Source organism: Neodiprion fabricii, chromosome 3, assembly GCF_021155785.1.
Source record: "Neodiprion fabricii isolate iyNeoFabr1 chromosome 3, iyNeoFabr1.1, whole genome shotgun sequence".
NCBI classification, from domain to species: Eukaryota; Metazoa; Arthropoda; class Insecta; order Hymenoptera; family Diprionidae; genus Neodiprion; species Neodiprion fabricii.
Window position 1 is genome coordinate 31,533,798 of NC_060241.1, and position 23,756 is coordinate 31,557,553.

The window sequence follows — 23,756 nt, forward strand, 5'->3', positions numbered from 1 at the left end:
TCGCGTCGTGGCTTATGTAACAATGATTTACCTCAAGTTCGGCATGAAATAATTGAGCTATTGTAGAGTTTCACTCGTCAGGCATTGTTGTTTGAAATCAATACATATTGTAGAGGAAATTCGAATCCTAAGTATATAAGTTTTATAAACGAATAACAATTGTTGATTGGAAAATATGTTATTTTGGCCGCAAAACTAGAATGCCTTATATACAGGTGTACTTTTTGCAGTGAAAGCAGTAAACATCGAAGTTCATTCCGAATCAGGCATATTTTGATACGTGAATTAGCCATAATTTGCCTTGGAATATGTAATCCTAGTAGGAGTTTAGTTACTGAGAAATGTATTCGGTGTGGCAACTCAACTCTTATCGCGGGCTAGCTGACGAAAACGGTTTTTTATTTCAGCACTGTGTCCGTAAGTTCATCAGTCAAAACGAATTGAAACACCGAATACATTTCTCAATAAGGGAACTCGGTTAAGTTACTTGTTATGTCTTCGTCGTTTTGAAGTTTTACCCACCCGCAATTCGTCTTTGTTTCTTTTCAAGTATCCTACATGGCACAAAATCACGAAGGTGACAAATTTGCTATCGTCGCCGTTATATTGTTGAAATTATCATTTTAATTGAAATGATTGAGTACACATTATCTATATTACTTAGTTTTAACATTACATCAAGAATGTACGTTGAAATTAAGATATGTGATACATTTTTTTCACGAAGAACCGAAGAAACGTCCTGAAGTATTAATCCACTGAGAACAACGGCTATAACATAAGGCAAAGTAATATTGAGCACTTCAAAACTTTTTGTAAACCTAATCCATAGCCGATTAAATAATACCTTCACATTTTCTTGGCAACACAGTATCATTGCCATTACTAATTTATTTCAAAGTTTTTCTGCAACCTTATGCATCATTTCAGTGAGCACAATCATAATAGATTTACTTATTACAGTTAGTAGTATTTTTGACGAAACGGAACCAATAGCGCTCGTGGACAATCCTGTGAGATACTTTGCTCGTATGAAGCTTCAGCAGCATTTGGGACGTCAACTACATGGTAGTTGAATTTTGTACCCATTGAGTTGCGGCTGCAACAGACAAATCGATTACGGCTGAATTTTAAACTCACGCAAGCTTTAAAATATATCGACCAGGTAATTCGGCTTGGTTTTGTGACGGTCGAAGTTCTATGGTCTTTGGTACAGTGAATCGAGTTATGACACTGAACCAATGGCGAATCAGGTGAAATGATGTCAAAATGTTAGAAATCAGTATACATGTAATGAAATGATGTGTGCACGATAGATATTTTGTACCGTGAACAATATTCTTGTCACTCGATAGTTTTTGCAAGTCAGACGGTTCTCATTCTGGGTCCTTCCGAAACGTCACTCTAATGACTCGAATTCTAATAAGTCTCCGTTCCAAGTATCTATTACAACCGTCGAACGAGATAGAAAAAAATAATTATGACGTCAAAGAGAGAATCCGATTTCCGAGTTCGGCGCTGCACCATATTTCGCTAACATTCAACGTAATCCGTAGATTGAAAAGTAAAGAAATATAACTCACATGTACTCGCACAAAGTACCGAAATTCTCCGGAAGATTGAAACGAATGTGAGGTGCGATCAACGATAATGGGTCATTCCAGTCGTCGGTAGTTTTTATTTCGTCCCAACTGCGAATCGAGGAATGTATGGTTAGAAATGAGAACTGGAATATTGTACCACGGCTTATTGAAAGAAACGCGATTTCTCTCCACAGTCACTAACCGAACAACAAAGTGCTGGCAATATTGAGTCGAGGGATCTTGGACGTTCTTAGCTGACTCAACAGCGTATCGCAACGCAAGATCACGCGAGTCAACAACCGGTTCGCGTTCTTCCGCTGTGTCAGATTCGATTCCATTGACCATAGAACGGAACTCCGGGGTGTCAACGAAAATTACTTTGCTGCCATTCAGTAACAACTTGCCAATCCATTCTGTAGCTCCGTATGTTGCAACGTCATCCTCGTCTTCCTGCGACTGCAAGTCGTAAACCTAGAATCACAGACAAAGCGTTTAAAGAGGTTGACGCGATGCCGCATAACTTGTGCATTCGACATCCGGATACTTGGTCGCCAACAACGCGAAGTGCTTGACTTTAATTTAATATCCTCCCTTGACAATGAGAGGATTTCCCGAATGGGAACCATTCAAGGTAACCGAGGTGACTCTTTGCCTTGCTTCGACCGTTTTTGGTTGGGTCTTTCTCGAGTGAGACCCTTCTCGCCCTCTTCGCGAGATCCTCTCTGTACTTCGGACAACACGTGAAGTATGTACGACGACTGGTCTTTAGGTTTACAAATAATCTTACCCTGCAGCCACAAGCAAGCCTCAAATAATTTCGAAAATTTTCCATTTTATCCATGAACGACAGCGAACCCTTGGTATAAACCAACAAAATTCCCTTCGATGCTCCGTCATCACTCTGTTCCGGAGCTCTTTGCGACTTTCCGTTGTGTCTTTCTTTATTGAGCTTATCTACAGCTATCAAATAGTTGTACTTCCTGATCCAATGAAGTAGTATTCCTACTAAAATGGCACCCAGTGCGACGTAGGGAAGAATAGTCGCAACAAGTTCGAGGGAATAGGGGCTATCTTCTGTTGGCTGGTAATTGCAGGCACGTGGAGGAGCTGCAAATAAATCATGTAAATTCATTAATTGATTCGTTTTATTATAAAAAGTTGGCACATTTGAATTACGTACTAAAGCGGAACACTTCGTCAGAGATAAAAGGTTGCCAACGATAATAGTCCACTGGTTTATTTTGAAATCTGCATTGACCAATGATCGTGTAAATCGACACGTAATAACTACGATTAGAATTGCATTCGCTTTCTTCTTCCCGTGTAACATCCACTATCCATTCTGAATGGTTCAGACGTATATATTGTTTCTATAACAAGAAGATTTATGTAATTAGAAACAGGTTGTGCGGTACATATATTTTCAAGGTGTGGAACTGAGTTTCGGTCTATTTTATACAAAGTACACTTTCATTTCACTTGGATATACCGGAAGTTGCTTTTCCGCACTTATTAAGATTGATGAATTCGTTTATCTCAGAAGGTCAAGATTCAATTCTTCACCTATATTTTGGTGGATGTGGATATTATAGCTGCATCGTCCAACTAATCTTGCATCATCGTTGATATTCTAGTAATCGAAACCAAATTTAATTTTTCGAAAGTGCAAATATGTGAGTTGAGGAACTCACACCTACTAAAATTCGAGGTGTGGAGTGCTCCACACCTAATATAATGGTTTCGCCGCGAATGATTAGAAGAAAATATTGTGCAGTAAACCTTAAGGGAGAGCAGAGGCAACTGCGCTCAGAATCGGCCAAGGCTCACCGTTAATCTCTCTCTTAGATACTTGATGCAAACATTTTCTTGATCTTAAGGTCGAAAATTCAAAGGGCTTATTATTTCAGCACAACAAAGATCAAGTTTTGATTTTTGATCATTATTATTTCACACAAGCAATCGAGATTAGTTTTCCTTGCTGCTTCCAAAACGTATTTCATAGCCTTTGTACAATTAAACAAACCTAACGAACTCATGAGTTCGTTTGGATTTGGACTCAAATTTGAGTTTTCCGATACTATGATCGAATTTCAGAAAAACGCAAAGCTTACCGCTTGAAGTTTCGAGGACTGCTCACGAAGCGTACAGTTAGTCCATTCCTGAAACACAATAAATCTTTGCTTCAATATCTTGTATTGTCTTGTACAAGATCATATATCGGATTAGAAGAAAAATTAAGGAAAATTGGCCAAATTACATACTGACAAACAGTGCCCTATACAGTCGGACCTCGATTGTCGGGACAGCTTTGAACCGGATTCCACAGAATCGAGGTTCCCGCAGAACCGATGCTGGCGGTACCTCAAAGCCCTTTCCATCGATCGAGGTTCGACTGTAGTGTTGTACACAGTACAGTTGAATTTAAGGGTATCGAAGCCGTAATTTTGTCACTTTAAATTTTTATGTTCAGAATTAATTGTATCGATATAGAAAATTTAAATGTCAAGCAACACTTACGTCTCCCAAAACTGTATCTTCACAGTCGTCCCACGTGTCCTGAAAAGAATTGAGAAAACGTCAGTTCAGAGGCCCGCTAGATCGCAATATAGTTATTTCCGTAGCACGCGCGCATGAAATAGAGATTACTTGACGAGTGCAAAGTACCTCACACGAGTCAAAAAGTCCCTATGTGCGCACATGCCACAAAGTCTATCTTCCGTAAAAGCTTTAGGGCAGTCGTGTGTTGACGGAGGTAGCGCATAAAAAATATTCTACCTACGTATACCTACATAAATTGAATCTTTGAAAAAGTGTTTTTAGCATCAATATTGACGGAGCAAGAAAATTATAACGTGGAAGTGCAATCATGTATGTATAATTGCCAATTGGTAATAACCGTAGGCCATTGAAACAAAACAAGATGTAGAATATATCGTATTAATCGAATATTCGCAAATAAAGTAAATCTAATGCTGTATTACCCTTTCAAACTGTTCCACCATTCGAGGCCAGTCGCATTCCTCTCCGGTTCTGCTTCCGTTATGGCTTATCACGCATAATGCTAGCGTGCGGCACAATGTCGGTACCGTCACACGAATGTTTACACTTTCTTTCCTGAAAACAGTAATGCAAGAACTGCCTTGTTATACGGCTGATTCAGCCATGCGCAAATTATCACAGCAGATACTTAATATGGTCGAGTTATGGAATGAAATTGTACGTTAGGAACTCACGTCGTGTCACCAGGGGGATAGTACTCTAGTTTGCATTTCGGGTGAGGATCGATGTGAGGATTGGACGTATTGTAAAATTGACCGCCGTATAACCAATTGGTGCCGTTTTCATCCGTTATATTGAAATAATAACAACCAGTAATTGGTTTTGGGATGGTCATTAGCTTTTCGGCATTCTGAAAACAACAACGCATCTGTATAACGCTTGGTCGGAATATGACACATGTGTCGATTTTCGAAATTGTAAATAATTTGACTTTATGCTGACTTAAGACATAACAACGTAACTGATCTAATCTCAATCCAAAAATGTACTGCGCTCGATGATGTTTATGCTGAAAGTCTGTATCGTAGAGGATATAGAGGAATTATTGGCAGGAAATTTTTTGCGTACCGCTGCAAAAAATTGTTAGCGCATACACTTTGTCACAGAAGATTGAATTTGTGTTTCAGAATACACACTATCATCATTTTGATCCGGTTGAAAGAAATTTTTCATCTGATCTTTTCTAGTCATTTTAAGAACAAAAACTCAGTACGATCAAAATTCCGCCCGACTACCCCCATAAAACGAAGAATTGAAAATAGCCCTGAATTTGATAGAATTACTAAGTTTACGATTGCTTGATCTTGCATACATTTGTCGAAATATGGTGTATACGAAGCCTTCTGTCTTACAGTCAACCTGCGGAAGTTTACTAAAATTTGGCTCTCTGTCACGTGGTCGGAAGTTAATTACCTTTGACGCTTTGTATGCAGTATTGGATCGTTGAACATAATTTTGATTATATAGAAAAAGATTCTCAGCATCTTCGAGGGTCTTAGGACAGTAGGCGTTGTCAGTCGGTTTGATAAGTGCTGTTATCCAAACATCTTTCGGTCCATTTACGAACGTCGCACGAATCTCTGTGAAACAAAGTATGCCAGAACACGTCATATCACCGAACGAACCAAACGTTTTTAATGAAGATCGATTGATCTTTACTTACTTAGATCAACCAGATAAATTTCGAGCAATTTTATTCCTAAGAATCTCACCGTTTGCGTTTTTGTCATAAACTACTTTCATCTTGCCAGGTCCAAGAGTGTCATTTTCTGTCGATTTCCACTCTGCAGGGAACTCCTGGAAATCGTAAAGAGTATTTAAAGTGTATATTTTTTTCTTTAATTCGCGAACTGCTCCACCAATGAATGAAAGCTCCGTTATGTTTATCAACCTGCGGAGAAATAGTTTTAGTGTATGTTAATGTTTTATGTCGAGTTACGGATGGATACCTTCTTACTGTCTGGAATTTTAGACTCTGATCTAAAATAGTCCTGCTGAGCTTTGCGCTCTGGGTTCACAATAGATAGCAGAAGATCACCTCTGATAGCAACCCTGATAATTGTTGGAATCTATTTGTTAACTGTAAAAGCATTTCCGTTATCTAGGTCAGAAATTCAAACTAATTGTCGAAAAGGCGATGGTACAATAATTTCAACGCTTTGGACCGAATCGTCAGTTGAAGTCGCAGGTGACATTTTGCTGATTTCGAAATTTGCTTGTCACCCTAGTGACTGAATTTTCATTCTCCACCAGAATCACGTTTCGGCAGTTTGGTAAAGTTGATCTTTCAATTATGAATAAATGCAATTGTTGTGCCATATTCTCTTTCCAAATTGAGAATCAGAGCTGTCTCGATATCGTAGAAATTGGGATATACTTAACTCAGTACCTTGAAAAGTTGTTGCAAAATTAAAAACGATACATTTCGCTCGTCTGCTTTTACCTCGCGAAGCAAGTTCCACGAAATATTTTCCGGCGTTTGACGTCAAATCACTATTGAGAAATGATTTCGTGTATCCAAGAGTCGTCGGATTTTATGGATCGTAAATAAAGGTCTGGGCGATAAACGTACAGATATGCTGTCTTTGAACGACGAAAGGCCTCTGACGATATGTTGGTGACTTAAATAATGACTTAAATAAATTATTAACCCAGATGTCGACGAAAAAATGTAATCCTCGATACGAAATGGGATCTTATAATTTTTCTTGTTAAATTACAACACGAATCTATAAGTTCGGGATGTGCTCTGTTGATGACTGAAAAAAAATGGTGACGAGTCACCGTATAAGGCTATGTGCGTACCGAAGCAAGAACTTCCAACGTAAATTTCATGGTTATGGAATCTTTCGTCTTACAGGCTAATGTGGTTGTTATCATTTCCGCTTCGTACACATATAGTTTGTGGCTGGTCTCGGACTCCGGACGAGAGTTTATATATATTGCAAATTCTCCCGCAAGTGATGTTTCTTTCACAAATATAACGAACGCTTTCAAAAATGCAAATTGAAAGCAAAGTACGAGTACTACGATTAATCTTACAACGAAATACATGCATTGGCTCAGTTAGACCGCACTCACATAAAAACACTTGAAATTTTACCTCATTTCACACGAAATTATATCCGCCAAGTACCAGTCGCTCAAAATTTTTTATTCCCGAACTTATTCGTTAGTCTAAAATTTTGATCCCATGGCATGTTTTGCAAAGAGAAAATCCGTATTGCGGGGTAAAATATTTCGTGCGGCTAATCTGTGTGAAATTGGCGCATCTTCGCGGTTTTAAGTGGGTGCGACGTGAGCCGCGTTTCAATTTTTACAAGTTGTTCATACGTACGTATTCCCGCTGACATTGATCTTTCATTAGCACGGCAGAAACGTGCCAAATGCAAAGGGTGAGTACAATAATTTTGAGGCCGCACATTTCGACAAGAATCTCAGGATTGCATTGTACGTGTCACGTGCGACGATGAAGAAGACGAGTTGTTCGCTGGCGCTGAATATTGGCGGGAGATCGCTCCATTTATCAGATTATCTGTGACATGATATCGAGGTGGCAATTAGAACCTGTAGCACGAGTTACTCGGATAACAACAAGTTCAGTATTTTCAGTGATTTACGTACGGACATTGCAAGTGTCGCGATTCGGGAAAGTATATGCATTTGTGTAACGTGATTAAGAATTCTATTCCCGCAAGATTCAGCGATACGGAATCGTGAAAAATGTTCGAGGATCGAAACACGCGAGCATGGGTCGAGCAAAAATGAATCGTAAGTTAACGGTCAATAGATTATCGGTGAAAGACGTTACACGAACATTTCTGTAAAGAAAATATGTAAATACTAGCAGAGAAAAACCTCGGTAATGCGTGCTTATTGCCAATTCGCATCGCCTGCGTTACTTTTCGGATGCGCCGGTTGACGCGTGTACGGAGTGAAAAATAAAATTATTCGTGAAACGAAGAACGCGTCGCAGAAATCTTGCGGAGAAAAGCCAACCATGTAATTTTGAAACTTGAATTACCCTGGAAAGTCTACGCACACTACCGAAGTTACAGGTTTAGTCGCGACTGAGTGGATTTTCGACGTTCGTTTCGTAGCCTTTATAGTGCCCCCACCTAGAGAAGTATTAAGTTTATCAAGTTTCTCACTAACACTAAACCGACGACGCGGAATAATATTTCGAACAGGAGCGCGGAATAATATTTCCTCCAATCGTAGAAGGAAGTTAATTTTCAAGGCTCGCTGTTTTTCTGCTTTTTTTGATTTGCCGGACTGGCCCAGAAATTTGATTAGATCAGCAGCAGCGGTCAACCGGTTACTCACCAAACAGGGAGAAGCGTTTTCGCATCTGTGATAAAGGAACGGAATTCCCAATATTCTGTACAAATCACACCGAAAACAATTCTACCGATACGATTTTCCTACTCCAGCTTCTTATTGATAAGCAGCGTTTTTAATTTTGATTTCATGTACCAAAGTGTATTCAAGTTAAAATACCTGTTTCACTAAAAGCACTAAAATTCCTGGACCAGCGATTCAATTTATACATCGAAGCACATTACGAGACATTATGTGTCAACTCGAAACGAAAACGCGGGTGCAAATGCAACCGTTTTCAATAAATTCGTAAATAAATAATAAATCGTTGAAGTAATCAAACCTAACCACGAATGAAGTCTGTATAACAATTTGGTCGGTCATTTTTAACTAATAAATTTCACGGTCGTGCAAGAAACTCGCTTCAATTCGTTTCGATTCGAATTTTTTGGAATTCGATACAAGCATTTTTGGGCTAGATCAATCACATTTTTATTCTCTATATGTTGCGAAAAACGCGGAAACAAGTCGAAAAACGTGATTTGGAGAGTTAAGTATCGGAAGAATTCAATCGGAGTAGTATTAAAACATACGGAATTCTTTGTACAAAATAATTAATTACGTAAACAAAATTCGAGGCCACCCCTGCAGCCAAATCGATTCTGCTAAGATTTAAAATTTTTCTGTTTTTCCTACTTCACTTGCTGTTCGAGCACGTCGCATCCCCACGAAAACCAATTTCAAGAACCCGGCTGAGAATAAAAATGTGATTGATCCAGCCCAAAAATGCTTGAATCGAATTCCAAAAAATTCAACAAAAAGGTAACGTAACTGTCAACATTTTCTGAGAATTTACGATTTTTTAACTGATAATTAGGGCAACGGTAAAAAAAAGATGAAAAATCACGAAAAATCAATGCTTTCCTCATGGGAAAAAGTAAGGCTTCCTAAATATGGAGGGAAAATTTTATAAAAATTCTGAATTTTTTTTTTGAATTATTACGAACCAATTTGGATGGTAAGACCATTAAAATTCGATTTTGCGCTGCTTAAGGACAGGTCTAATATATATATATAATAATAGTGCCAAACTGCAAATGGTTGCGGAGTCTGCTGTTATACCGCGAGTACAAGAACTAGGACTCAACACGAGGATAGCGTCGTGGTTTATTCAGCTATGATTTACCTTAAGTTAAATATGAAATATTTGAGCTATTGTTGTTTTTTCACTCGTCGCACATTTTTATGTGAAGTAAATCCTAGAAAAAAGTCAAAGTTTAAGGATATAAGTTTTCTAAACTAATAACAGTTATTGATTGGAAAATATGTTATTTTGGCCGCAAACTAGAATGTCTTGTATACAGGTATACTTTTTGCAGTGAAAGCAGTAACCATCAAAGTTCATTCCGAATCAGGCATATTATGATACGTGAATTAGCTATAATTTCTCTTTGGAATATGTAAGCCTAGCAAGAGTTTCCTCGTTGAAAAACGTGTTCGGTGTTGCAACTCATCTCCTATCGCGGTCTGACAGGCGGAAACGTACTTTTACCCTAGCACTGCGTCAGTAGGATTTAGGTCAAAACGCGTGGAAACTCCGAATACATTCCTCAATAAGGAAACTCGGTTAAGTTACTTGTTATGTCTTCGTCGTTTTGAAGTTTTACCCACCCGCAATTCATCTTTGTTTCTTTTCACGTATCCTACATGGCATAAAATCACGAAAGTAACGGATTTGCCACCGTTATCGTTATATTGTTGAATTTCTCATTTGTATTAAAATGATTGAGTTCGAATTATTTATATTACTTAGTTATAACGTTACAACAACAATGTACGTTGAAATTAAGTTATGTAATATATTTTTTTCACAGAGAACCTAAGAATCGTCCTTAAGTTCTCAATCTATTAACAACAATAGCTATAATATAAGGCAAAGTAGTATTGAACGTTTTAAAACCTTTTGTAAACTGAATCCGGAGGATATTAAATGACACCTTCAATTTTTCTTGGCAACACAGTATTGTTGCCATTACTAATTTATTTCATAGTTTTGCTGCAACTTTATGCATCATTTCAGTGAACGCAGCCATACTCGATTTAATTAGTTTTCGACGACATTTTTTTTCCATTTTCATTGGAAGTAAAAACGCACCAATAAAACGTTATTTGTACATGGCTGTGTACTACCGGTATAATTATAAGATAAAATATAAGAACTTATCGTAAGTATCTACTCAATAAGTGAAAACGTTGATTTGTTCTGTAGAACTCGAGAAGTTGATTTAAGTTGAAGTTTGATAAATTTTTTTATCTATACACGCGCGTTTATTAATTCGATAAATCCATGACTGCATATGTTTCGTCATTTCGGGAACATGAATATTTCGTAAATGCCCGATCATATACGGGAACGCAGCCAGGAACGAATTATTCATCGAAAATAATAGATTTTCTTACCAAACATGTTGAAAAATTATAATTATATGGTCATTTCGTTGTACATAAGAGTAATTAACTATTGAATATATATATATATATATAATGAATTGTTATGCTGGAAATCCGTATTTTTATGTTAGATATGACTAGTCTTTGCTATAGAGTTGAAATATACTCCATAATTGATATGTTTTTCAGTTTCAAATATTTAAGACACAGGTCCTCCTGACATATGTCTTTTATAATAAAATAATCATTCTATTTAATAACAAAGTAGCAATCTCTTTTTGTAAAACGTCCCCGGAATGACGGTATCTCCTCACGTGTTATCTGTAAAGCTCCTTATTAACGTAATTTTAAATTTCTAACATGCTTCTTTTGAATATTGGTAACAGACGCATCTAGCAATGATCCGATCAAATTTTCAAGAAGACGGCCTTAAAAATATTTACATCTAAATTCGAAGTCGAAATTTTCCGCCTTCGCAGTTTTAAGTCATATATACGTTGAAAAGTTCACAGGAAACCTCATCAACATCACGTTTATTATCATACCCTTAAAAAAATACTAGATAAATTATGTGAATAACAACATGTAAAAGAAAAGTGTTACAAAATGTTTTCCCATCTAGAGGTGCCACTCACTCGATTTTGACGACGTTCAACACGTTTGTAACTGATTATGTGAGGTATGAATGCAGAATAATTTTAGAAATACGCTGCTGTTATGAGAATATCATAATACGAATGAACGGTTATTACCTTTAATACGTATTCTGAACGGGGTTCGTTTTTCATTTAACTATAATACTATGAACGATACGACGTACCGACTGACGATTTAAATACTGGCATGGTCTCACGCAAGTAACTAATTGTAAGTGTTTGCAAACTAAACTTGTATAAGCTGTTCAAGTGAATACTTGTTTACGAAATTGATGCATATAAATAATCAAATCTTCGATTGGATCACGAATATCTGTGAATGTTCTCAGAATCTTCCTCCTTCGCGTTATGTAACATTTGAATGATTTGCTTTAACGAAAAAGTAACCGTTAGCATGACTTTGCCGAACACGGATTCATGCAGCTATATATACTTGTATACTAACCGCAGATATTCGGTCGTTTTTTTCTAAAGAACTTGCTTTCCTGATGGTGTTTATAGATAGCTCCTAACGAATAAAGTTTCAATTACTGCCAAAAATACGCTCGTCGTGAAAGAGAATCGCAAAAGCTGGACCGCAGACGAAGCAACGTTGGCAGAACTAACGGCCAGCTCATCAGCGGAGAAGTTTCTACCGTAAATAGCAAAAGTGTACAAGTTGCTTGACTGTATCGTTAGATTGTAGGTGATATTGGTTAAAGAAGATCCTGAAATATTGACTCTATTATATGTGAAGTCGCTGGCATTTAGAGGAAGAATATCCGTGGTCAACGAGTTGGGCATTTGCATGGTGGTGGAGTTTTTGGAAAAGTTTCCGGACACAAAGACGCTGTTGAAGACGGTTGGCTGCACGACGGTTTCCGTCGCGTTGAACCTCAGCCCGCAACTGGCCAGGGTGTCGTTAGTGCAAGCGATGACACTGCAGGTCTGTATTCCGGCGGTGGTGGTACCAGCGAAGGATCTAACTCCGTTGAAAACGGCGGTTCTATACCTGTAATAATTGACGCTTGAATTGACACTAGACGCGCTGAAAGTTCTGTTCACATAGAAGGAACAGCAAAGCTCTCGGTCGCAGAGTTCGTGCCAAGTGGTCGTCGTGCCGTTGGTCAGCGGCAAAACGCTCGTTGCGTAAGGCGCCAAGGTATCCTGGTAAAAGGCGTTCTGGGAAACGGTCGTGATGTTCGCCAGAGTCGTAATTTCCGTGCTGCTGAACTCGTAGGTCAGCGGATAAGTCGTGGATACGACGTTGCTTCGGACTCCGTCGATCACCTTTGGCACCCTTGCCACTAAAAGAGCGTTCTTCGCGCTCTCCGACAAAAGGGTGACCAATTTACCGCTGGTTCCAGCGTGAATCCCACTGCCCCCGTTGCTGGTTGTTGGATTGTTGTAGCCCGATGCCAGGAGGTTCACGTTGTTGGCGTAAGACCAAGCTGACTGGGTCTGAATCGAAGTTAGGTAAGGTAATTCTGAGAACCACCGTGCGGGGAAAATGATGTCGGTGACGTTATGGTCGTCGACGAGCGATAGAGCCGGGGTCTTGTAGAGGATGTCGTTGCAAATTATCAATCCGAACGTGACGTTGAAGTCCGTGGTGAACGTCACGTTTTCCGGACTCGACGTTACATTTATGCCAGGTTCGGCGAACAGGTTGAACTTCCTGTACCTCGAGACAATGCCTCCGGTTCGGTTGAACACCACGTTCGTGTTGTAGAAGAAGTAACCGTCGCTGGGACAAGGCCGAGACGTTGTTCCCGTGCTGGTGCAATTCTCCTTCTCGATCACGTTCACGACCACGTAAATCGAGTACTGCTTCGCAGCGCACGATATCAACTTCAAAGCCTGGACAAATATCAATTCAGCATTTCGAATATCTACGTCTGTACTGACGAAGGTTGCTTTTAGGCCAGCAATTCGAACATCGTAACTCGCCTATAACTACGGTGGGTGTACAAAACTGAGATACGAACCTCTATTACGACCGTCGATGCGTTATCGCAGGGAATATCCAATCCGGCATCTGGTACTACGGAACCGAATGAAGGATACAAAGTTCTATTCGTGTCGGAGTAGGTCATACCAGTCGTTAATGAGTCCTCCGGGAATACAAGGATGTCCGCGTTCTGAAAGTGTTCATCGCAAGATGTATGTGACATCAGGCACGTAACGAGTTTATTACTTTCATCGGTAATGACTAGGCGGTTTCGTTTATCCGCAGTTAATAATGGCACCTCAAACAAACAACCACAGGTCAGTTCTGCGAGAGGAATATCAATAAACGCGAAACACGATACCCCTGCATTGTTTACTGCTGAAATTTAATCTGTTATAATTCAGATTCATTCCACGCGAAGGTTACTGCATTAAAATTGTTCGCAGAATCTTTCGAGGTCTGCACAGTTGCCGTTTAAAAATACTCACGTAACCCCAAGCGGTTTTGATGATTGTAACGTAGTTGTTGGCATTGGCCGTCGCGATCGTTGTTCCGTTAGTTCCATTTGTTACCGGGTAATATTCGGCGACGGCACCTATGTAAGAAATTGTATCTGCAGCGGAGACCTGCGGAGCATATAGAAAACAACAATTAGCTATGCGTGATCAAACTGTTGATTTTTTTAATGTAAAATCTGTTATCGTCATTCTCGAAAGATACGACTTTGTGAATCAGCCAGTCTGCAGCTGATTGATACGCACCTCGAATGTCAATTGGGCCAAAACCGTCAGCCCCAGAACGGCAATCGATAAGCTCAGAGACCGCATGATTGTTTATCTGGAAATGAAAAACCGTGTATTGTTACGAATCTGTCTAGATTGAGAATTTTTTCCTGCTCTGCAGATCGCGTCATCGTTTACGGTGGAGATTCCGAGACGATTTCCATTACATGTGACTAAACCTGAGGATAAAGTCCTTTGTCACACAAGGGGATAAAAATTTCGTTCGGAAATTACATAAAATTAATTCTCGGAAGCTGAATTCACTGAAAAGAAGTCGCATGTTTGGCGACGAGAGACTAACAATAAGTAAGCAAGTCACAATGACTGATGACGTAAAATGAGATGAGAGAATCAGATGGCGTGGTATACAGAGTAAAGACTTCGAGCATAAATATTTAATTAATTACTTCTAGCGCGGCATTGATTTTAGACATGCACTCATCGCAATTATTCTTGCACCAACAACATGTATTTCATTACGATGATTCTATCCAGTAACTTCAATGTCAGAGTTGCAAAATTAGTATTTGCAACGATTTACATGCGATAAATCTATGGTTTACGTATTGACACATGAAATGTTTTGACGTGAACATTTCACTCGATGATGATTTAAAATTTCACCCGAACTATGCGGAATACTTAAAAATGACTACTCGGTACGAACGGTAAAGTCTTGAAGGCGTATCCTTGGACAATCGTTCTCCACAATCGCAGTCACTTTTCTCAACTGACGTGTCACTTTAGCAATATACATATAGCGATATGCGTATGACTTGTCCTATTTGCGAGGCAATCATACGGCAGACTGAGCATCAGATCTGCACCCAACAGCGTTGGCTTACTGAATTGCTGCAACACTTTCGCGTGGCTTGAATTGGCGATATAAAAATGTATGCGATAGTTGTCGAACAGGTATTGCGACGATGGGTGGGCTAGCAAGGCGTCGGCAAGCGCTTGTATTTACAAGTATTTGCAGTATGACGAAAGGCAAATGTTTTCGGTGACTGAAGATGAATACCTCCCGTGGCCAATCTGATAACTGCAGTCAAGACCGACGTCTTTGAAGTCTAGCGAATAATTATCGGAGCGGCGTTTATGCCGGTTCTCACTTATCGAACAATTACGGAGGAACGAATCGATGGTAATATAAATCACGTACAGGTACGATCAAATAGTTACGAGCGAACGGGATTCGACGATTTTAAACTTACAATTAATTGAAACGGATCGTTGACGGTGGACTGAAGCTAAAACTCGGGAAAGGAGTGGTTTTATATTATCGACTTATCATTTACCATCACGTTTTATGGTACAATGTGTATTTACGAATTACCTGCACGTATAACGTATGACTGTGCGAATGCGCAATACCTATACCCATGTTAGTAAGACGCACACACGCTTGCGCGATGAATCATTTCCTCCATACGCCGGTATATATCTAAATTGCACATATGTCATGCAATTTTCGGACTAATCGATAAATACGATCGGTGAATGATTGATGAATCGGCAAATGACATTTCCTCAGAATTTCTTTAAATTTGTAATCGACGATTCTTGAGTGACGTTCGTTCAATGTTGATTATACATAGTTTTCCCTGTGGGTATTTCCAAATTGTATAGGTTACAGTCAGGTCAAGCGGCAATAAGTAAGAAATATGTTATAATTTGTTAGGGTTATTATAATTATGTACAAGATTAACTGCCAATAAACAAAGTACATCGAGTGTGTTAGCTTGGTGTATTTTTATCCTTGGTCAATGAATTCCACGAGTACCCATGCCTCGGGAATTACCCCAAAGATCTGCGTAACAAGATAAATGAGGCATGTAGAAAAACAACAAGTCTACGTATATAATACATGCTTATATACTTATATACATAATACAGAGACGGCTTACAGCAAACTATTCATTTTGCAAAGTCTGACTGATGCAAAAGTGTTGGTTGGCCGCCTCTGAAAATAACTCTGGGTTTCAAACTCCACCTAATCTCAATGAACGCGTCGTTTCCATTGTGGTTGTTGATGGATTTTAAACTTGACTTCGACACTCCTACAATGAATTGTTGCCGCGTGATCTTACCGGTGTATATTAACCGCGATAAAAAAAACCACACCTTTGTATGCAGTAACTAGATTCAATTTGTTTTTCTTATCATTTGTAAAAAAAGAACGTACTACACTATTCTAGTTTTACGGCCGCCAACCGGCTGAGATAAACCGCGAGCATGAGGTCAACAGCATTATACTTATCTGCTTGACGTATCACGCCGTTCTACGGACCGTGCAGAATAATCAATAATCATTGGAATTTGGAGCAGTTCAGTTGAATTGTCATACGTTGATTTAACTTTTTATTATTATAATCGTAGTTGGATTACCTCATTTACAGATACAGTCACTGTGCAAAGTCTAGTTTGCGTTTGATACAAAGACGACTTGAACCAAAGGTAAAGCGACACGCCATTTCATCAACACCGTAACACCGCATTCGTGACGATACGAAGCTTGCGTCTTGCCAATACAGTCACCAGCACAATTGCTCCCGACAATGCTCGAGAATGCATGTCATGTACAGTCAGGATAAAAAATTTTTCGAACAAATACTCGATAAAATATGAATTCCAAAAGTGAAACGAAGAAGATGTTGAAATACCGATTCTTGCTGTAAAACGCGTGCGGATCGCTCCAATTGGGCCGGAAATGTTGATCGAAGATGCGAAAAAAACACGAGTTTATAATAATTTAATGACGCATACGAACTATTTGTAACTTTTCACCATGATGCTTGAGAATGGGTTCATTTTTTGGAATAGTTATTATATTTAAATCCCCATGAATTGTATATATTGTAGTTCTAACATAACGCAACTTGAGATTTACGTGATATATCGATACAGGATAATGTGAATTCAAACATTCAATCATCTGGTCAATCCTAAACCTTTAATCATCAGTTTTGGTAACTCTGATACATAATTTTCAGACTTTGATTACCACATATCCTGGTATTTATTTTCAAATTCAGGAACTTGGTCAATTTTAAGCTAATTCTCTAATTGCATTCTCTCAGCAACTTAAGTGATCCGAATTCCTTTTAAATATTGGGTACGTGTGGTAGTGATACTGATAAAATATCGTGTATTATCAAACAATGATGGTTATTTTCCTCTGTGCAATTCCTGGAATAATTTTTTCCTTATATGTAATTAATTTTCTGTTTCTCCTGTTTAGCCTTATACGGTAAAACTTCTATAATACTCGATGTCCCGTTAAGTTGTTCCTCATATTTTTATTGACAAATGTATTTATGTCATATATGTAATGTTTGTTCGGGTCGAATGTCACGTACTTACTGAAATATAGAATGATTATTACGTGCCAAGTTACGCACATCCATAACAGTATGTGAAGTATGCCTACAGTAACTTAGATACTACTGGAAATTTTTTTTTTAATTATATCCGCTGAAACGAAACATGTTGTGATTCTTTTATACTAATCCGATAAGATAGTTTCGCTATCGAGTTTGGAAGCAAACATTTCCTGTGACGACCATTAAATTAGGTGACCACATGCAGTTTTGCCTTCGTTCTAAATTACTCCTAAATCGCCGTCATGAAAATATTTTTATCACTGCAATTATCAGGCTCACATATTTAGCGGTTTTCGGGATAACAATGCGTGTAATGATTATATGATTATTTCTCAACGCCAATTCTTCGATATTCTTTATTTTTGGCGTTTTCCATGAATTGATGTGTGAGCCGCAAGTGAATATGAAGATTCTTTGTGTTTTTGTCTGTATCTTTTAATCGTAAGTGTGCCGTCTTGTCGAATCGAGACTAGCTGACATCGTAAAACTCAAAGGGGAGAGGCGGAGAGCAATCTAGTGCATGATAATCGTCAATACGGGCATGCGATAACCGGTTAGCATATAAAAACCGCTCAATTTCTGTCTTGATTTACTCTTGAAATCCTCGTTGTTTCGGTACTTCTTGTCAGTGCTCTGATACCGAATGACGCCTCGTTGGCACTCAATTAGCACTCGAAAGAGCCTACGATTACGCTTTCAATCATGTTTGCGTTTTTTTCACATGGCGCTAATGAGATTCTCATTGATCGAAGTTGTCTGGCTAGAAGTGGTTTCAAACGGACAGTCATTTTGCTCAAAACGTTTAAAAATACCAAATTTTGTATAATAGGTACGTAACTAGTCCGAGGTTGCGTTGGAAATGAACAGATGTTATAGGCGTAGGAGTTTTACTTGACTAATAATTTATAACTCTTTTTTTTCTACGTAATAGATTAAATCAATTCAATGTCAATAATATTACACTTTATTCAGTAATATTTTCTATCTCCAAAAACTTATATGTTATAACTTACTATTGAGTAAAATTTAATAAAAGATGTAATACTTGGTGAATTCAGTTTACGATCGACATGTATAGTCGAAACTTGATTTCCTTGAACGCCTAAACGTATAGTTCTTGTATCACTTGAACGTAACGTAAGTTGCATGAAGCATGCGTCGGAGAAACTACTGAATTGGATCTTGCACTTGAACGGTAAATTAGTCGATAGGGGTAAATGAGCCAACTTTCGCCAATTAACAGCAGCTCTGCATCTTCATTTGGAACATCGTCAGCATCTGTTAGGAGTAAAACCGAAGCATATATAATTCATTGGTTCGACTTTTGTGCTTCATGTTTAAGACTAATGACATCTTGGCCTAATTCAATTACTTTATATTCCCTGTGAGTTGAGAATCGCCTCTGTGTACTTTTGCCAACATTTCGTGGTTTCCATTCTGAGCTGATTGATGTTAGATAAGCTGATGTTAGGCGACGTTATAAGATTACTGGAACTGTACCATGATTACAAGATAAGTAGATGTTGTAGCTATAACCTAAAATGTGGAAAAGATATTAGAAACTTTCACAATAAAGTTCTTAATTGCGTTCGAAATTGAAAACCGTCATAAGGATGGGAAAATTGAATGCGCACTAGCGTTGGTTCGCCTGTGTGTGGACAACTTGTGTTACACTGCGCTGGTTGAAAATCATCATCAGTCGATAATAATGTCCTCAAGTGACTTGTCCGGGATGTAGTTTTTTAAAACTGCCAATGAGTGAAGTTTTTAACCAATGCCGGTATTAAATCGAATTTACCGTCGTTCGATTTTGCGCTTCGTCAGTTCATCAGAATTTACTTGTTGCTTTCAAGTAAATAAATATAGTTCGTGCTACAAAAGGTGCTTACATTACGTTTTATAAGGAAAAAGCCAGCCTCCGTCATTCGACATGTACCGTAAAATACAGTAATGAAAATTTATCTGTCGTGAATGCAAAATTGAGAATTCACGACAAGCTGTAATTCTTCGTATATCGTTGATAAAAATGATTTCTTTTTTCTCGAAAATGAACTAAACCTACAACGACTATTTACGCCTTATTTCACAAATTGTACGATGCATGAACGAAAATTAGTTTTCAACTTTGGTTGCCGATTTAGTTTAACAACCGTAGTTTAGTTTTGGGCTGCTTCTGCTGCGATTAAACCACCGAGTAAAAGCATGCTCCGTGAATGAAACTCCATCACAAGAAGTAACCTTAGTTGCCTACACTCGGGCCCTCTGATATTGCTTTTTAACAGAAAGACCTAACGTAACTTATCATCGTTGGATAAAATGATCACTTGCCGAAGATATTAGTTTAATATCCAAATTGAAGAAACCTGCTGCAGAAAATTCAACTTTTCTTCCTACGACGTGATCGTAGAAGAAGCTTAGCTAAAAAATGAAGCGGTATTCATCATTTGTACTATATAGTATCGGAATTCTCACACATACATTTAGGGGAACGTGTGCATCAATAACTGAAAATTTGAAACTAATTTTCACAAAGGTGACATTTAAAGTCATCAAATGTTAATGTTCTTGGGTTTCAATTTACCCTCGTGTCCAGTCTACGAATTATTGTTAATGTTCAACACAAGTATTAGTCAATTTTAAGCACAATCTCAGAGATAATAATTTTATTTACCGACAAACAGTCACATGATGTAAATCATTGTCAGATTACAGTCAAGCCATAGATCTATGCAATGTGGCTGATAAATGATGCAAGATCTTAACGTTCTCTCATTATATTATACGTCCCTGCATGTGCGTGGAACTATATTTACCCTCACGCGTAAAAAGTTTATCTCAAATGCAGTTAAAACCGTATGCTCATCGTGTGACGGTTTGCTATACAAACTTGATATAATAATTGTGCCTATGAATTCTGTAAATTAACTCAACAATCAATGCTTCAGTAACGAACCCATAATTTTTTGTCAAAAAATATCTTCTTGAACACTTCTCTTGAATTCTCAATTTATGATGCCCTTCACCAATATACCGTATAATTAGTAATATTCTCTCATAACCCACCTCCTCTTTCGTAGCAAAATCTATTCCGCATCTCCTGACGTTCAAGATGTGAACAAGCGTGCGTTTGGCGGCTTTGGTAGTCTTCGATGCCATGGCAGTCATAGACGTGAATCTAATCAAGTAATAAAGCCCCCACGACAAGTTAATAAGCGGATTATTCAACGCTTTATTTGCGGCAGCGTTCGAGCCGGTGGGAGTGAAGTTATCCCGTCGAAGCCAGGCGCCACCAGAGAAGAACGAGTACATGTTAAACAGCAGATTGAGAAAGCAACCACTGAGTGAGAAGAAGAGCTGCATCTGAAGAAAGGTTTCATAAAGTGAGTTAACGCATTTGCGTGGGTGGAAATTAGGACAGGCCGACACACACACTTACCTGAAACATGTGATTAGCTTGGTCGAGAACGTCGCACAGGCGTTGATGCCCTAATCGCAAGGTTTCGATGGTGTTATAAGTCGGTACGTCAAGCGGCAAGTTCTCTTCGGGTTTGAAACGAGGTTCCTTGTTCGCAATAAATTCCCTTTCTAAATCGGTCACGCATTTTATCTTCGAGGGAACCTTTGCCCGCGTCAAGATAATCCTCCCGGCCATATTTCCGTGGGAATTATCGTTTGGTGGAAGATTCAAGTGCGTAGAAAGTTCGAAAAATCTGCGATTTATACTCTCGAATCTTGATTTAAGCAGGTGGCACAATGCCAAAAATTGAGCTTCCGCCAGAACAGCAGTGAAGTTGTTCAGATTGTTCATAAATACGTAGATTCCAATGACACAAGAATCTCCCACGTAAACAAATATCGCTGAGTAAATCTGGCTCGGTATTCCAACGAGAATACTAGCTGCGAAAATTGCCCAAATTGTGCGAACGTTCCTTCGACGCTGCTTCAGCTCCGGATCCAGAAAACCGTCGATCGCATTCAACGCAGCAAACGCCGTCGGCAAGTGACGTCTTAAGTAACAGAGAGAATTTATCCGGCTCGATATTCCCATCAAATTCATCACCATGGTATTCATTAACCTGATAAATAGAGGCGGATCCACCAATCGCAGTTCTTTATTCAGGAACGTGTTGCTCTGAGTGCTGTTCTTACCATGGTTCATAAACTGACCCACAGTCAATGTCATCTGAGGTACGTATATCATGTTAACGAAAGTTAATCCGAGTAAAACGATCGAGTAGATCATCGAACAACCCGACGGTACGAACACCTGTAAGTTGAAGCCTCGTAGTGATCTGGGACGCATGTTGTATCAATCGGAATGCTACCTCAACGATATGTGATTCAAATTGCAAATGTATGTTAGTTTGGAGGAGGAGTACCTGAACACCCGAAACGTTTTTGATTTGAAGCGGAAAACTACCGATTGCTCGGCTGATTAAAGTTATCGGCGCAAATTCTTGAGAAACTGTGAGTTGACTTCGTCTAGGTACGTTGTACGCACGATTCATTTTTTATTTTTTTTTTCAAAAGAATTTTCACCGGCTGTAATCAATTGACCTGCTGACTGGCTTCCTCACTGGTCGTGGAGTAACTAAAAATCTTGTCGAATTTTAACACCCCGTTGCTGTTGCTTTGGTTCGAGTCTATTTTAACTAAAGGCGTCCTAAGAAAATTCATTAAATTTGACAAGTTGAACGGCCAATTATATCGTAAAACCTTAACGATATTATGTTAACTTTGAAAGTAACTGCGAAAGTGTATACAAGAGTTTCATAGTCATCTAAAAATTCAATCAATATGTTTGCAGACACTTAAAGAATTTACAAAAGCCTTAACGTAGTTTACCTAAGGTCCACACACTTTCCATTGGTCAATATCCTTTTGGAAATTTGCATTGCGACGTTCGCAAGCCCGTCGCTACTGAATTTGCGTCGTTCCGCAGATCTAGTTCACTCAGGGATTATTCCAAGGTTCTTTTTTTCGCTCTCATTAACGACTATCGGACTATCTTTAATTTAACTCGTGTTCATAACTGCCCTCCCCCCCCCCCCCCCCTCCGCCTCTCCACCTTCACCGTTATTGCACAAGATTTCACCCAGTTCTAGTGATCGGTTGGGGTCCCAGCGATTGCATTTTGTTGGAAATATTAAAACTGGTTTAACCGGAATACGTTGAATGATAAACACCTTATCAATGCTCTCTGAGCTCTGATACCGATAACCATTCAACACGAACTGGATCTCACCAGCTTCATCTTGTGTCAATAACTAGATGTCTTACATGTTTTCTCGACTCGCAATAGTTAGACGACCTCATAATAAACTCAAATTGCTTGTTAACTAATCAATAAATTATAAATTGGCGACGAAACTAAATGCCGTAGTTCTATTTTTGCTATCGTAAGTTTGACTTAATTAAATTTGAATATATACATATTAATAAACCGTTTGGTAGACAAGCCGAAAAATTGTTTTTCTTTTGTAATGAAAATAGCAATTCGTACTTCATTTAAGTTTGTTTATTTTGTTCACAATTTATTATCAGATAGTTATATTACTGTGCAAAGTTTCATCATCGTGTGAAAATCAAATCAAATGCCACGAATTAATATATCCAGCATTCAGAGAGAAAGAGACAAGGAAGGTCAGATAACTCGAAAAATGCGAACATTTTTTGCACGTATTTCTTGTCACTGCGATTTGACACTTAAAATCGAGAATACTGAATGGAATATTACAATATAATTATATAATTTTTGCGATAAGCTGTCTACGAGTAGATTACCCAAATGATTAAAAATTTAAAGGGACCTACTCAATGACGCAAACATAGTCGTTTTCGCACTGTCATGTTCCAATTCTGTAATCACAAGTTATAAACATTTAACAATGGAGTGGTTGAAGTATGTTCTGAACTTTTTTAATTGCCATAGATTACCGGAAGTTCTTGAATTTTCGTCACGGTGGTAATCGTGAACCCCTACAGGATTGAATCCTTAGGGTACCTTCGCACCCTGCAGATTCTGCTCCTTGAGTCCGTATCGATCCATCAAATGCGCGGAAAAGGCTGCGCGTGGTTTTCACCGTGCATGT

General features: G+C 38.6%; 2 protein-coding genes and 1 long non-coding RNA gene across 5 annotated transcripts; all 3 read right to left on the reverse strand.

The window, feature by feature from the left end:
- Positions 1–67: 67 nt before the first annotated feature.
- Positions 68–8,669, reverse strand: LOC124178494. Of its 3 annotated transcripts, XM_046561878.1 has the most exons (14): positions 8,001–8,669; positions 7,480–7,677; positions 5,855–5,939; positions 5,556–5,722; positions 4,817–4,992; positions 4,565–4,697; positions 4,101–4,139; positions 3,695–3,742; positions 2,764–2,953; positions 2,371–2,690; positions 1,786–2,054; positions 1,584–1,691; positions 962–1,099; positions 699–771 (listed from the first exon to the last, which is right to left on the reverse strand). In XM_046561878.1, exons 2-13 carry the CDS (start codon positions 7,564–7,566, stop codon positions 964–966), a joined length of 1,758 nt encoding a protein of 585 aa, XP_046417834.1. In that variant the 5' UTR covers positions 7,567–7,677; positions 8,001–8,669; the 3' UTR covers positions 699–771; positions 962–963. The 3 variants fall into 3 exon arrangements, with proteins under 3 accessions (XP_046417837.1, XP_046417836.1, XP_046417834.1); XM_046561880.1 differs by lacking the exons at positions 7,480–7,677; positions 8,001–8,669 and adding an exon at positions 6,586–6,757 and having other exon boundaries at positions 71–1,099; XM_046561881.1 differs by lacking the exons at positions 5,556–5,722; positions 7,480–7,677; positions 8,001–8,669 and adding an exon at positions 6,586–6,757 and having other exon boundaries at positions 68–1,099.
- A 1,910-nt stretch (positions 8,670–10,579) lies between these two features.
- On the reverse strand, positions 10,580–21,880 carry LOC124178311 (vanin-like protein 1). Its single transcript, XM_046561548.1, has 7 exons — positions 21,101–21,880; positions 20,728–21,024; positions 19,993–20,082; positions 14,261–14,332; positions 13,988–14,125; positions 13,537–13,689; positions 10,580–13,408 (listed from the first exon to the last, which is right to left on the reverse strand). Exons 1-7 carry the CDS (start codon positions 21,863–21,865, stop codon positions 12,065–12,067), a joined length of 2,859 nt encoding a protein of 952 aa, XP_046417504.1. The 5' UTR covers positions 21,866–21,880; the 3' UTR covers positions 10,580–12,064.
- A 1,284-nt stretch (positions 21,881–23,164) lies between these two features.
- On the reverse strand, positions 23,165–23,735 carry LOC124178514. Its single transcript, XR_006869828.1, has 2 exons — positions 23,602–23,735; positions 23,165–23,523 (listed from the first exon to the last, which is right to left on the reverse strand). It is a non-coding gene; the product is annotated as an uncharacterized LOC124178514 (long non-coding RNA).
- Between the last annotated feature and the right edge of the window lie 21 nt (positions 23,736–23,756).

Excerpts from the sequence above, each read along its gene's own strand:
- LOC124178494 (XM_046561878.1), bottom strand. The coding sequence starts at position 7,566 with ATGTGCGGCCTCAAAATTATTGTACTCACCCTTTGCATTTGGCACGTT. Across the intron at positions 2,954-3,694 it reads AGTCCTCGAAACTTCAAGCG|AAACAATATATACGTCTGAA; the intron begins GTAAGCTTTGCG and ends TTCTTGTTATAG. Across the intron at positions 1,692-1,785 it reads TGCCAGCACTTTGTTGTTCG|TTGGGACGAAATAAAAACTA; the intron begins GTTAGTGACTGT and ends CTCGATTCGCAG.
- LOC124178311 (XM_046561548.1), bottom strand. The coding sequence starts at position 21,865 with ATGATATACGTACCTCAGATGACATTGACTGTGGGTCAGTTTATGAAC. Across the intron at positions 20,083-20,727 it reads ATTTTGCTACGAAAGAGGAG|CTAAGCTTCTTCTACGATCA; the intron begins GTGGGTTATGAG and ends TTCATTTTTTAG. Across the intron at positions 14,333-19,992 it reads ATATTAAACTAATATCTTCG|ACAATCATGCGGTCTCTGAG; the intron begins GCAAGTGATCAT and ends ATTTCCAGATAA.